Source organism: Saccopteryx bilineata, chromosome 2, assembly GCF_036850765.1.
Source record: "Saccopteryx bilineata isolate mSacBil1 chromosome 2, mSacBil1_pri_phased_curated, whole genome shotgun sequence".
Taxonomy (NCBI): domain Eukaryota; kingdom Metazoa; phylum Chordata; class Mammalia; order Chiroptera; family Emballonuridae; genus Saccopteryx; species Saccopteryx bilineata.
The window spans coordinates 386,971,044-386,985,427 of NC_089491.1; the positions used below are offsets into that span (position 1 = coordinate 386,971,044).

Consider the following 14,384-nt stretch of genomic DNA (forward strand, 5'->3'; position numbering starts at 1 on the left):
CCGAGACACAGCGTAACAGCCCGAAGGGACTTTGGACTCTTCTGGGCAGTGTTGTTGCATTTACAGGTCAGGGATTTGGCTAATGCAGATGCCAAACTGCTTGCTATAGCTCAGAGACATCTCAATAAAACCGGGGATTCAGAGGCTGGGGAGGGGCGGTTAGAGAGGCCCAATCAATCAGGACGCTGCGCCCTGACCAAAAGCACGAGTCCCTCTTACCATCATGGGAACCGCTGTAGGTAACTAACAGCCTCCCAAACTCGGCCAGGAGATGACTGGCGGTGGGGAGGAGGGACAGGAAAGCCAGGAGGCAGGCTGAAGGGTTGCGTGCCTGGTTCAGAAAGGGTCTCTAGAATTTGATATGAGAGCACAGCAGGTACAAGACCATAGACTTCCAACGTCCTGAGATAAACTGAGGTCTTATCTAACCCACACTTAGGGTATGAAGATCATTGTGGCATCAGATGACTTTACCTGGCTGTCTAAACTTTTAAAACTTGTTATAACACATATAAGGTAACTTAAACCAAACTTATTTCACTAACTAGAAGAGACTGCACCCCTGTAGATCTGTCCATCCAAGCACCGTCTTTAAGTATACAGTTTGACAAAGACTGAACCTGGTAAGGTGAGGAGCACTGCTGCTAAGAGCTAGATTAACGTCAAGAATTTAAACAGCTGTAACTTTACAATGATCCTGAAGCACAACTCTGGCAAACTTGCTCTATCCTTTAAAACCATTTAACTCTGTCCTTTAACCAGTAGCCAGTTAGAACAGTGACCCCTGTGTAGATGCAATCTCCTGTCTTCACTAGTGGAGTGGTGAGGTCTGGAGGTGCCAATGGAGAAGGGCCTGGGAGCTGCGAGCTCCGGGGTCACATGTCACCGACGAGAGGAGTCAGCAAGGGTTCTCTGAGGCCCCGCTCCGCCCCGCTCAGCTCCGCCTACCGAAGGGGAAGCCGGCGCACGGGCCTGGCCCTGTCCTCCACACTCGTCATCCTCATGGTCAAGTGCTAACGAGCTGACCAGTGAGTGTCTGACTTGCTCAGGGCTGTACCTCCCATACCCATCATGAGACGCTCGGGAAGCCAGCAGAGCGGCGCCCCCACTCACCGGAGCTCCTGCTGTGCGGCGGTGGTGTCCAGGGTGTCCTCCAGCTCTGTCTTCAGGGCCTCCAGCTCCTCGCTCAGGTCCCGCTTCTGCTTCTCCGCCTTGTTCCGCGAAGCCTTCTCGGACTCGAAGTCCTCCTGCAGCTCCGCAATCTGTGCCTGCAGCTCCCGCACGACTTTTAGCGCATTGTTCTTGTGGAGAGTTTCGTCGTCACCCCTGTTCAAACACACGGGCACGGGGAGCGCTCAAAGCCGGCGTGGACGGACTGCTTCGCAGTGACCCAGCCTGTGGGCACCTCTCCACAAGGACACTGGTCACACACCCTCTGCCCGTGGACCGAGGTGGGCGTGGCAGCACAGGGCCTGCCAGGTGGGCGTGGAGGCACACAGGCAGTGACTCGAAGGCCAGGCAGCTGGTTGGCAAAGCTCCAGTCGAGCCCAGCCCCCTTGCCAAAGGCCCAATATCTCCATTAAAAGGTAGGACAATCTTACTTTATTGATTAGAAATAGTAGTAGGCAAACTGATTAGTCAACAGAGTCAAATATCAACAGTATAACGACTGAAATTTCTTTTGAGAGCCAAACTTTTTAAACTTAAACTATATAGGTAGGTACATTATCGAGGTCGCGCCCGCACGTGGTAGTTTGTGGAAGAGCCACACTCAAGGGGCCAAAGAGCCACATGTGGCTCGTGAGCCACAGTTTGCCGATCACTGGATTAGAACATAAAAGAAATTCCCTCTCAAGTAAACTGTTATTATAACTAGACCACTGCTCAAGGTGGCAGTCTGGTCTGTCAAACTGGTACCATCCTACAATGAATCAGCAAATTCAAAGACAGTAGAAGAAACAGACACACCAGCCTCTAACCTGCTACCTTACACTATCTTCCCTATAGCACATCTCTTCACTAGTGTGTGGGCTCAGGCTGGTCGGGTTTCTAACGGGGAACAGTCGGAGTGTTTGCGATGAGGAGGGGAAGTAGACCGACACGACAGTGCGTGGTGGAGAACTTTCATTTCAGATTCTAGCTCCCACCTCTGTAAGGGGAAAAGCAGAAATCTGGCAACAGAATAACTAACAGTGATCAAGGACAGAAAATTTTCTGTTACAAGATTTCAATTGTAATCAACGATAAACTCTAAGTCCTATGACCATGTAGCCAAGCAGTTATTCTTTATAAAGAAATGAAAATATTAGATATTAACATATTTACTACATATTATTGCCATTCTAAAATCGAATGGTGGAGAAGAGCAAACAATGCTTTAGATGTTGGGGGTGGATACCACTTCTGAAAAGTGATTTCCTTTAAACTCCTAAAACATACTTTCATCTGAAATGTACAGAAACTAAAACATTTAATGTGGCAAAATCACTTTTCATGTTGTGAATTTCCAAAGATTTCACTGTATGGATTATGTTCTGTAAGTGTAAATACTGAGAACGGGCTATGAGCTTCTCTTGCTGCCCTGATAGAAACTATGTGCCCTTGGGTTTTTTGGGATCTTATGTGACACCGACAACCAGGAAATGACGTGTCACCTCCCAGGGCTCTGGCCCGCACCCAGACAGGGACAGCTTTTCTAGAGCCGAGCCCACAGCACACCGCCCCGCGCCCGCAGCGGACCTGGCCAGGGCCCCCTGCAGCTCCTCCTCCTTCTTGGCCAGCTGCAGCTTGAGCTCGTCGATCTGGGCCTGGAGCTCAGCGATCTGGTCCTGCAGGTCAGTGGTTTCACCATCCAGCTTCCTTTTGGCCTTTTCCAGTTCCTGACGAGTTTTCTCTTCCTTTTTCAAGCGTTCTTTAAGGCAAGACACGAGATCTTCAATATACTAAATGACACACCATATGAACAGGCTCCAAATGTAAATTGATTCAAGTTGAAAAGAGGCCATTTTATTCAAAAGCATGCCACTGCCCTGGTAACACTGTACCAATAACTCAAGTCATTAAAAACCCATTAAGACTGAGCTGCAGGAAAGGTAAACTGGTGGGAGGAGGGTATTTTGAGAAGAAATGGGATGGAGTCTAAGGATGTCCCTCCATGGGCAGTGAGCCCACACAACCAGAGCAGCAAAACCCTAAATATTTTTTGAAAAGCCAAACTCACTATCTCCCCACTACAAAAGCACTGCCTTGGAGACAGTGACCAGGGCCCTGCACGTCCCCACGCAGGCCGCTAGCCACCTGTGTTAGTGTGCCTTCCTCCCCCGGGGGCGTGCCCTCTGCTGCCGCCAATCAAAAGGGATGGCTTCTGTGCCCTTTCCAACGCCCACTCTCCTTCCTCTTTCTTTTGCAAAATCAATGACTGATTCTGCAGACATTCCTAGGGCTTCCTGACATCACTGTTGCCACTGCGGGGTGGGGCACTCTACCCTCAGCGGTGTCTCCTGACCCTGCCAGGTTTTATGTGGGAAGCAGTCCTATTATGAAGCACAGCCTAGATACACTTTCTAGATTAAACTAGATCCACAAAGGGCAACGCATTTTACCACAGGACCGAATTTGAAAACCTAAACGTTTAAAAAATAACTTATTGCTTTCTATCACAAATACATGCTGACTACGGCTATTTTGTTAATTGTACTCAAACCACAGGCTCTTATTAATAGGAATCAGCATGCACGCTGTGTCTGACTCAAGTAAAATGTAAACACTCACGTGCCCAGCCCCACACACTAACCTTCTAAGTCGGAGATCATCACTTCTTGCTTATTCCTGATTTTGGCCAGGTTCTTGGCCTTCTCCTCCTCTTCGGCCAGTTGAGAGGAGCACTCGGCAATGCGGTCCTCCACGAGTTTCTTTTCCTGGACAGGACAAGTGCTTCAGAAAAGCCATTCAGGTAACAAGGAGGGTTCCATGTCACTTAGAAACAGGTACAGGCCCCCCCCCCCCCACGGTCACATGCTCCGAAAGGCAGGAGGGCTAGCTCTCATCTTGGTATTGACCCCTAACGTTTGTCCCAGCTGCCGGTCTTCAGAATCCCACAGCCAGTGCTGAATTACTTAATGCTTGGACAGATGGGAACAAGTCATCAATGAATGATCACTGTGCACAAACTGTGCAAGTTAAAAGTCTAAAGGGTTATAAGGATATTTAGTGTATTTAAAAAATTAAATTGTTACAGTGTCTTCAGAAATCTATACAGTAGACTGAGTTGTTCGCTGACTGCTTGCCATATGTGCCTTAACCAGGCAAGCCCGGGGCTTCGAACCAGTGGCCGTGGCGTTCCAGCTCGGCACTCTAGCCAAGGTGACGGGCCGGGCGTATTCCCATATTCTAAAACCAGCGTGTTAATGGCGATATTGCCTTACTTTGATAAACTTGGAATTCTGGTCCTCGAGAAGCAGAATCTCCTCCTCCATCTTCTTGATCTTGGCCTCGGCAGTCACCTTTTCCAGCTGCAGCTTCTGCCGAGCCCCTTCCTCCTCGTCCAGCTGCTCCTCCAGGTCCTGGGGGGGACACACAGTCAGTCTCCCCCTTCTCCACAGAATTCTGCCGCACATTACTGACCAAAGGAATGCATACTGAAATGCCCATTTGTGATTTTCGGAATAGCAAGGACATGAAATGCAGTTATGTGAAACACATTCGTACGAACTATAGGTTAAAATACCAGCTGGGTCAACCCTTCTGGAAGCCAACATGAGAAAGTGCAGCAAGCTTTGAAAACAAGCACTGCGTTAAGCCAGCAATTCCAGGAAACAGTCACAGATGTGATTCATGTAAAAAAGGTGAAATACATATAATATTGAGGAACTATGAACATGCTACATAAAAGTTTTGGTAATTAAAAGTTGGCATATTTATAAAATGGGGAAACACATAATAATTAAAATTCACATCTGGGGATAATCAGTGACACAGGAAATATGAATAATATAGTAGGACTACATCAAACACATACTTAATTTATCTGTATTCTCCTATACATGTTCAGCCCAAAGATCACAACTGAAAGAGTAGAGGTCACTGAGAAACAGCTGTCTCAGTTTCAGGGTTCCTTTCACAACATGAGATGCCACCAAAGTGGGTGGGATCCCAGTGTCTACACTTATCAGAGAGAGAGAGAGAGAGAGAGAGAGAAGCATCAAGTTGTGTTCCACTTAGTTGTGCCATTGATTGCTTCTCTACACATATTTTATTTTAACATACTTCTCTTTATTTCCACTGTAATATTATTGTATACAATAATATATACATTATTAAACAGGGTTGTAATACAAATCAATTTAAGAAACTTTCAAGGATAGCTCTGGCTTAAATAATTTACTCAAGGCTGATTCCGAAATGAAACACTTGCAAAAGATGACCTTTTTATTGTGCAAACTTCTAACACTTATACTCGGTACACAGTGGCATACAAAGCCCCACACAGATGCATCAGCCCAACCCTGACACGCACCAGCTCATGGCTGACCTCATTTCCTCTCCATCTCTGCCTTCTCCCTTTTCCTTAGCATTATTTGAAACAAATCCCAAACATATTTCATCTGTAAAGCCGGACAGCAATATCTCTAAAAGATAAAGACCACCTAAACATACATTTGCTTGCTTGACCCGAAATCCAAATGAGGTGCACACATCATGATCAAACCTCATAATAAAAAAAAAATCAATATTTAATACTGATAATATCAACATAAATATTTTTAGAATGTTTGAATTTAAATGTCACAAAGAGGGATAATAAATTAAGATAACAGTGCAAAAACTAGAAATATAAGAAAGTCTGGTAAAGAATGTGAAGGTAAAAAGCCTTAAAAAACCAAACCAAAATAAATATACACTGTTTCTACAGGACACACTTGTTTTCTAAACAGAGCAGAGAAATGCAAGTATTTCATTTGAAGTTGTTAATATTTAGGGTTTATATAAAAAATAGCTTGAGGAGATTAGAGATGATTTTGGGTATCCTTCCCCTATGTGAGTAAAACGCATTCCTGAAATGAACACATGTTCTTAAACAAAGAGAAGAGAGAATCCGAACTGTCAGTAATGCCACCAGGGAAAATTCACTGTTGTTGGTGGTTATTATTCTAGATCTTCTGTACACTCCCCTAGAAAACCATACATATAAATTTGTAAGTAATATAAATATCTTAAATTAGATCTGATTGTGTATACTCTTTTGCAACTATCTCTATCAAGATATTATACATGCCCAGGAAAATGAACAACTTTGTAACACTATAGCATTACCATGGTTTAATAATCCCCCAATGTTAATGTTAGATAATTAGATGGCTTCCATAGATTTATTCTTTAAGTATAAAGTCTAGAATTAGAATTTCTAGATTAAAGGTTATACATTTTTACAGTTTTAATGATATTCTGCTAACTTCTTATAGGATATTTGAAATCCGTTTATGTAGAAGAATGGAAAAGGTCCAGATGATTCACTATATGAGGTATTTGCATGCCAAGGAAATAATACAACCTTTGTGGTTTTGATAGACATCTGAATTGTCTGTGTTTTGCAATAAGTTAATTGGGTAAGAAAAAATTAAGGGAGACATGGAAGAGTGAAAGTTAGTTTGAAGCACTGGTGGGAGACACAGATGCCCTGACCCTCAAGAGCACACAGACAGGCTGAGGGAGGCAGATGGAGACAAGAAGAGGGGTGTGTCCAGGGTGCGGGGGATAGTACCGTATCCTTCATCTGGGCCTTCAACCACAGAGGTAGCTGTGCTTCCTGTGAGCACCGTTCGCAGCTCCATAAGAGAGTAACTACCAGGAAGGGCTGAGCATCCTATGCTGATTGCTGGCCACCTCCGACATCAGTGCTGAGCATTTCTTACGAACCAAACGACCTACTAGATGCTACGTAATGAGTGAAGTGAGCAGCGGAATTAGAGTCACAACACAAAGAGCAAATGAGGTCCCCTACAAAAGGCTACAAACCTGGGAAGTGTCAACTTTGAGTTGCTTTGTGTGCGTAAGATGCCACGTCAGATCATAAAAAAGATTCCTATTCAAAATAATAAATCTATGTTTGAAGAAAATCTATTACTTGTGTGCTTTGAAAGGTGGTCATTTTTAAAAAACGTTTTCACTGATTTTGAGGGAGAGGTCAACTTGTTCACTTAACCGTTCTATTTAGTTGTGCACTTGCAGATTGCGTCTTATACGTGCCTGACCAGGGACTAAACCATGACCTCAGCGCACAGGGATGATGCTCTATCCAATGGACAACGTGGCCAGGGCCAATGGTCATCTTTTAAGAGTAGGCACTTATAACCTAGCCTCCTTTTGTCTCTACATGCACACTAGGAATCTAAAACTATAGCTTCTATTCATTCAATAGATCCACTTGGAAAACCCCAAATATAATTCCAAATAAAAACGATCATCACCTGAATATGTGCTTGCATTTTTTTCTTTTCATTTTGGAGGATTTGGTTTCTCTCTTCTTCCTCTTCGACCCTGGACTCCAAGTCGTGTAGAATCTCTTCCAATTCCTGCTTTTTAGCGGCTAGTCTCGCTCTCATCTCCTCTGCCTCAGCAAAGAGCTCGGTCTCTGCTTGGAGCTGCTCTGCAAGGATGTTCTTCTCTTCTAAGAGCTGCAATCACAACGAAGTGTCCGGACTGTGACTGCCCCGCACACACAACGAAGTGTCTGGACTGTGACTGCCCCGCACACACAAGACACAGTCACTATGACTTCAGCAGTCAACGCATCCCACCAGACACTGGAAGTTAAAGATACAGTAACATCACCGGCAAACTTTCAAACATGTCTTTGGCTGTAGCAAAATAAGGTAGGTGCAAACACCTTGTTTGTTTCTGTTGTCTCTAGTTACCCTAAGTAATACATAGTAAATTTATGCTGAATTTACGAAGGGACAGAAATCAGGAGAGGGAAAATGTTCAAGTGCAATAATGCTTACGGTGACTACTAAGGCTGTTTGCTATCAAATGATGTTTTTGGGAAAAATGCAAGAAGTACAGTTGATTTTGGTTTATATAAAATCAAATACATGGCATAATGTGTCTGTTGCTCTGTTCTCGAGTGTCTGTGCTTCAGAAAGGGGAGAGAAATCCACACACAATGAGAGGATTAGGGAGGCCCAGCTATTCGCCACGGAGCGAGCGTGGGGCTGGGAGTCCGTGCACGGACCTGCTGGTGCTTCCGCTCCATCTCCTCCAGCTCCCCCTCCACCTTCGTCTGCTTCTCTTTCACCTTCAGCAGCTCCTCATCTTTGGCCTGAAGTTCTTCCTCTTGGCGAGTAACTTGCAGAAGCGGTTTAACCTACGGCAACATAAGCGGTTCATCCCCAAGTGCCCTCCCGCCGGGCCTCACCGCGCAGGCGCGCTGGGGAAGGGCGTGGGCCCACCTTCGTGAAGACGCGCCACCACTGCCAGTGCCGCAGCTTCAGGTAGGCGGCGCAGTTCCGCTGCAGGACCTTCAGGGCGCTCAGCTGCTGCTGCTTCTTGGCAAAGGCCCTGGGGACCGGCAAGAAAAACTTAGTATGGAGAGAAAAATGTGTCTTAGCTGTTGTCACCAGACCCCTTCCTAAAGGTAAATGTTATCAGCTGGCTAAGACGGGGTGTGGGTACATGGATCCCGTCTGCAGGTGACATGCACGGGAAACGGGACAGCCACTGCTCAGCCCACGTCGGCTCCTGAGCCTGCCCAGCCCAGCCGTCCACAAGCCCGTGCTGTGTCACTCACACCCTCCACTCCGCTCACAGAACCGCCCTAGGAGTTGCTGTCATCACCCACAGATGCACACGTGTGCGTGCTCTTGGGTACAAATAAATTCCTTTCCTTCCGAGGCAATCAAGACAGTGACAGAAGGCTCCTCACATTCCCTGCGCTGGTATTCTTTTTCTCCTTTAGTAGCTTTGTTCTTTTTCCTTTCGTCCATCACAGAAGAACCCACCCCCTTTATGATTACCCACTTACTTTCTGGCAAGGTAACCTCTGCAAACAGCCTGGAAGAAGATAATGATATCAGTAATTTTCAAATCTCTTTCTTCCTCTAAATGTGCCAAAACTCCAGCGCGGAAAAATATCTTGCTCTGTCCAATTCTGTACAAGTTTGGGTCCAATTCTAATGCCCGGATCTAAAAGAGAAAGTTCGTTAAATTTATTGCTACAGGAAAAGATTTTATCAATAGTCCTCAACCCAGAAAAATCAAGAAAAGCTTACCATTCGTTCACAAGCCTGTTTGCCATCCATGAAGCCTTTAGGAATAGCATTTGGAGTCAGGATCTCATATCTGTAAGAAAAGCAGCCAAAACATTTTTTGTAAAAATCTGTGAAAATGCTTACTTACTGTGAATTCTGCTTTCTCTTATGATAGGTAATCATTAAGAGTAAAGAACTGACCAGGCGATAATCAGAATTTCCTATTTCTTAAAATAAGAAACAAAATGATTATGAGGCTGATTCTCCCACATTGAAGACTAGGTACAAAAATTGTGGCAGAGAAGAATAAAAGCATGGTGTCTAAAAACAACTTTGTTTTTTTACTTCCCCCCAAATATTCACATCCTTAAGATGCAAGGAGATTCTGGCTGGTTGTGCACTGACTTGTAGGCATTTATGAGATAACAGAAAAGGCTGTGACAGCAACGCTCAGAGGCCTCCATTTGGAATAATAAAAAGCACCAGGGTGAGAGTCAGGATAGCACTGGTTTGGGTGTGGATTCACTAAGCTGCACAATTAAGGTTTACTCTCTCTATGCTAATGATGCATGGTGTGGTGGGTACTGGAAATATTGCGGGAACACTTTGCAAAGCATACGATTACCTAATCACTATGCTCAACACCTGAAACTGATACAAATATTGAATGTAAAATGTAATTGGGAAATAAATTTGTGCACTTTTGTAGATAACACCTCAATAAAAATAGAGTAGATAGTCGGCTGTATTAAAGGATGGATCCTGAATACGTCAATCAACTCTGTACTCGGGGTGCCACTTAGGATTCTTTTCCTCCTGGCCACAGAAGTGAGAACCCACCAGACTGGTTATCACATACTGAGGCCGCAACCCGGGCTTCCCCAGAGCCCAGAAGGACTGCGGTCATTTCTCAACTGCATTCCGTCTGGGACGGTGGGAAAAGGGCCATTCTCTGATGCACAGCCTTGTTTATTTAATGGAACAAATGCTGTCATAACTGAAAATCTGATTTCCAGGAGGAAAAGATTAAAAAAGGAAACTACTAAATATTAAAGAAAAGTATACAATACATAAAAAGGATAAAATTTCCCTTCATGTTTTCATCTCTTTCTACTGCATGCATTTCTACCGATCTTTTCCCTTCTGTTTTTGTCTTCATACTTCTAATCTATCCCGTTCTCCACTCTGTATTAGAAGGACTACTATATACATATGTGCATATACGCACATGTGTGCACACACTACAGAAAAAAATATACATTTGCATATCAACACAGACATAGTCATTGAAAGATGGAAAGAAATATCCCACAAAGGTCTCAAGAGTCACTCCTGAATGGTTTTATTTACTTTTTACCTTTCTTGTATTTTCAAATATTCCTAAAAGGAACCTGCATTACTTATATAGTCCTACACCACTGAACGACAGATTCTTCCCTGTATGAACAGAAAACTGAACCTACCCGGGGAACAGGAAAATAATGTCCTCCTCTCACCGATTTGATGCATATGAGATAAGCTCGGATACCTACGAAGAAAGGTCACGTCAGCAGTACCTCTGTCTGAACTCCTGGAAGACGATGCGGTTGGGGAAGCCCTGGCGACAGATCCGGATCCCCTCCAGGACCCCGTTGCAGCGGAGCTGGTCCAGCACGAGGTGTGGGTCCAGTTTCCCAGCCTGATCAAGCAAAGGAGGGTTTTACACTGTGATCGTGATAACCTGACTTAGAGCCGTTCGCTTCCAAGTACCAGCACACGTCGCTCAACACACACCCGCTTCTCATGGTTCGGGATGATGCAGCGAACGAAGTTCGGGTTGGTGTTGCGGAGTGTGGCCATCAGCTTGGTGAGGGACTCCTTGTAGAGCTGTCCCACGGTACGAAACATGCCCTTTTTGGTTTTATACGCAGAGCCGAAAGCTGTCTCAGTCATACCAGTAACTTGATCCAGACCCACGATGCGGTCCACTGGTTAAAATGAAAAGGACAAGGACAAGACATCAAACCTAACTCTTGAGCAGCACAAGCAAAGACACAGCGAGGGTGCAGCAGCACAAGCTTGTGGAACAAATGACAGGGTGCCGTGTGGGTAGGGCGGTCAGCGTACTGAGACACCGTGCAAGCCGTGGGACCGACAGCCACACGCGTCCAGGGCAGGACGCCACAGCGCCCGGGCAGCCGCGCACCGCATAGACCAGTAGACGCCTGCCGCTGCGCCCCTTTCAGGAGCCCCTGTCTCCCTCCAGTGACGCTCTGCGTGTCACATACACAACTCTTCGGTAAATGAGAGGTCACTGGCTGGCGTTACTGATTCACGAACTGACACTGTGACAGGCCTCAAAGTAGGAAATGGCGTATACAGATATACATAAAAATGTGCACAGAGCAAATCCACTTACTAAATACAGCTCAGGGATCAGGGATCAGTCACCTCTTACTAGTCAGTAGAATTTCAGTAAAAAAAAAGTCATTCAAGTTGCAGGAAGGCTAGATTACAGCAGTTCTGCTTTTTAGGAATGAGTCAACTTCAGCTCTCTCCTTAAAGCATGAATAATGCTTAGTGAAGGGCAAGAACACAAAATAGGAAGGAGCCTCCTAAAAAGCATCAGTACCTAAGCTAAGTTCAAGGGTGCGCGAACTTCTCAGATGCGGCGCTATGATGAGAGCAGCCGACAGCGCATCATGCAGACCCCACGCTGCTGCGGACAGGACATAAACAGAGGTCCTCACCGTGCACCGGCCACGAGCAGAGCGCGGTGCACGATATGCTCTTGTTTTAAAAAAATTGTTAAATGAATAAAACACACTATGGAAATCTTTTAATCAAAATATGACTGAACTACCCTATCAACACCCTTTTCAATCTAAACAGCCACCGCTGTTTTTTCCATCTGTCCCCCAGAACTGAAAGTACCCGGGCACCTGGTACTCTGTGACGAGCTCTACGATCAACACCTCACTCAAGTCTTGATTTCCCATGAGGTTTTGAGACGAGAAAACCATGACCCAGAGGTAAGGTCACTTCAGCTTATGCAGGCCTTAAATGGAAGTTGCGAGACGAGACGGGGAGAACACCGAATCGGTTTCCAGGCCCGTGCACCACACTATCACGCCACTTCTCCTGTGCGAAGCCACCGGACTCGGGGTGTAGGTCAGAGCTCGTCCTCCGGCCTGTGCTCTGGAGCCGTCTGCCACCCCTCAGAGATAGCCTGTCCTTCCTGTGCCTTCAACCTGTCCCTCTTCACTTGCTCTGGCAAAAACAGCACCAAACCCGACCACACAGATGCCACGAAACCATGCGCGTCCTCTGACCTGAGCCTGCCTCCTTCTTTCTGACTCCTCAGAGCCCGGCTTCTTCCTCAAGCAGGTCACATGTGGGCTCCTCCTCGTCCTCGCCACTAACTCCCCACTACCGCTAACTGGCTTCTAGCCCGCCCTCCCTAGCGGCTGCTACTCAGGGAGGGCGGGTCCATTGCTAACAGCAGGCTTTCAGCGTTTATTTCACTTGGCCTCGGCATATCTACCTGCTGACCAGCAAAGCCGCGCGTTCTAACACCTCTCCACTCCTGGCTTCCTTTACGATCTCCATCTTCCCTTGACCTCCATCCACCTCCCTAGTGACTCCAGTCTCCGTGATGGCTTCTCTCCTGCTTTTCCTGCACATGACAGCACTCCCAGGGGTCCACACCCAACTCGGCTGAAATCCTTTCTAGAAGAAGGCAAGGTGCAAGTACAGGCACACGCTGTCTGACCTGCTCTTCGCAGGCACAGCCTCATCCTGCGTGACCGCATTTGTGACTTTCATTAGCTATACGTGACTCCCCAGCACCTGTCACCAACACCTATATCCTCCTCTCCACTCAGACGTCACAGAGGTACCTCTGCCTTCCACGGGTTCTTGTTAAGGGCCTACTATGTCCGCTTTTACTCATCACTGTACCCCTCGCACCAACATGTCCGATATTGATACATAGACGTTAGTGGGTAAATAAAATACACTGAAAATTACAAAGTGAGGAATACATGGAGGGGAACAGGATGCTCAGAGAGGGATGGGTAGTTAGAGACCTCTCTGGAGAAACTACACTTAATGCCCAACAGGAAAAAATGAGCCAGCAGAGAGAATATTCCGGATGGTGAGAACAACATGTGAGAAGGACCAGGGGCAGGAAGACCGGGGGCAGCGAAGCACTATGAGGGACATGCACTCTGGCTCCTGCACACGGAACGGGCCGGGGAAGCGGTCGGGGAGGCCAGGCAGGTGACCACTGTGGCAGCCCCGCTTCTGAGAGACGACAGCAGCTGGAGCTAGTGAGGCTCTGGAGGAGACGGAGAGAGAGGGAAAGGTCCGTGCCCTGCTGCAGTTCTATAAACTGCTGTGCACACAGGTGACAGTGGTCACACAATGCGGTCCCCAGCAGGAACTGCTTTCACAACAATAACAAAAAATAGTAACAAAAATATCATCATAGCCCTGGCCGGTTGGCTCAGTGGTAGAGCATCGGCCTGGCGTGTGGGAGTCCCAGGTTCGATTCCCGGCCAGGGCACACAGGAGAAGCGCCCATCTGCTTCTCCACCCCTCCCCCTCTCCTTCCTCTCTGTCTCTCTCTTCCCCTCCCGCAGCTGAGGCTCCATTGGAGCAAAGTTGGCCCAGGTGCTGAGGATGGCTCCATGGCCTCTGCCTCAGGCGCTAGAATGGCTCTGGTCGCAGCAGAGCGACGCCTCAGAGGGGCAGAGCATCTGGGCATGCTGGGTGGATCCCAGTTGGGTGCATGCGGGAGTCTGTCTGACTGCCTCCCCGTTTCCAGCTTCGGAAAAATGCAAAAAAAAAAAATCATCATAATGAACCTGATTTTCAAATTTACTTTTAATAAACGCAGTCCAAAGCTAAGCATTTGACATGCTTTAAAAAAAAATTTTTTTTTTTTTGTATTTTTCTGAAGCTGGAAACGGGGAGAGACAGTCAGACAGACTCCTGCATGCACCCGACCGGGATCCACCCAGTACACCCACCAGGGGGCGACGCTCTGCCCACCAGGGGGCAATGCTCTGTCCCTCCGGGGCGTCGCTCTGTTGCGACCAGAGCCACTCTAGCGCCTGCGGCAGAGGCCAAGGAGCCATCCCCAGCGCCCGGGCCATC

At 46.8% G+C, this 14,384-nt stretch overlaps 1 protein-coding gene across 5 annotated transcripts in view; it reads right to left on the minus strand.

Annotated features, from left to right (window-relative positions):
* The window catches only part of MYH10 (myosin heavy chain 10), a 119,464-nt gene that overhangs the window by 25,899 nt on the left and 79,181 nt on the right, over positions 1–14,384 (minus strand). For all 5 annotated transcript variants that reach the window (XM_066264236.1, XM_066264233.1, XM_066264232.1 and 2 more), the window contains 11 exons: positions 11,019–11,212; positions 10,802–10,923; positions 9,267–9,336; positions 9,020–9,180; positions 8,448–8,556; positions 8,231–8,362; positions 7,467–7,673; positions 4,425–4,562; positions 3,794–3,917; positions 2,740–2,911; positions 1,114–1,326 (listed from right to left, as the gene is read on the minus strand). In XM_066264236.1, the coding sequence (XP_066120333.1) occupies positions 1,114–1,326; positions 2,740–2,911; positions 3,794–3,917; positions 4,425–4,562; positions 7,467–7,673; positions 8,231–8,362; positions 8,448–8,556; positions 9,020–9,180; positions 9,267–9,336; positions 10,802–10,923; positions 11,019–11,212 (1,642 nt within the window). The remainder of the gene's footprint in view (positions 1–1,113; positions 1,327–2,739; positions 2,912–3,793; positions 3,918–4,424; positions 4,563–7,466; positions 7,674–8,230; positions 8,363–8,447; positions 8,557–9,019; positions 9,181–9,266; positions 9,337–10,801; positions 10,924–11,018; positions 11,213–14,384) is intronic.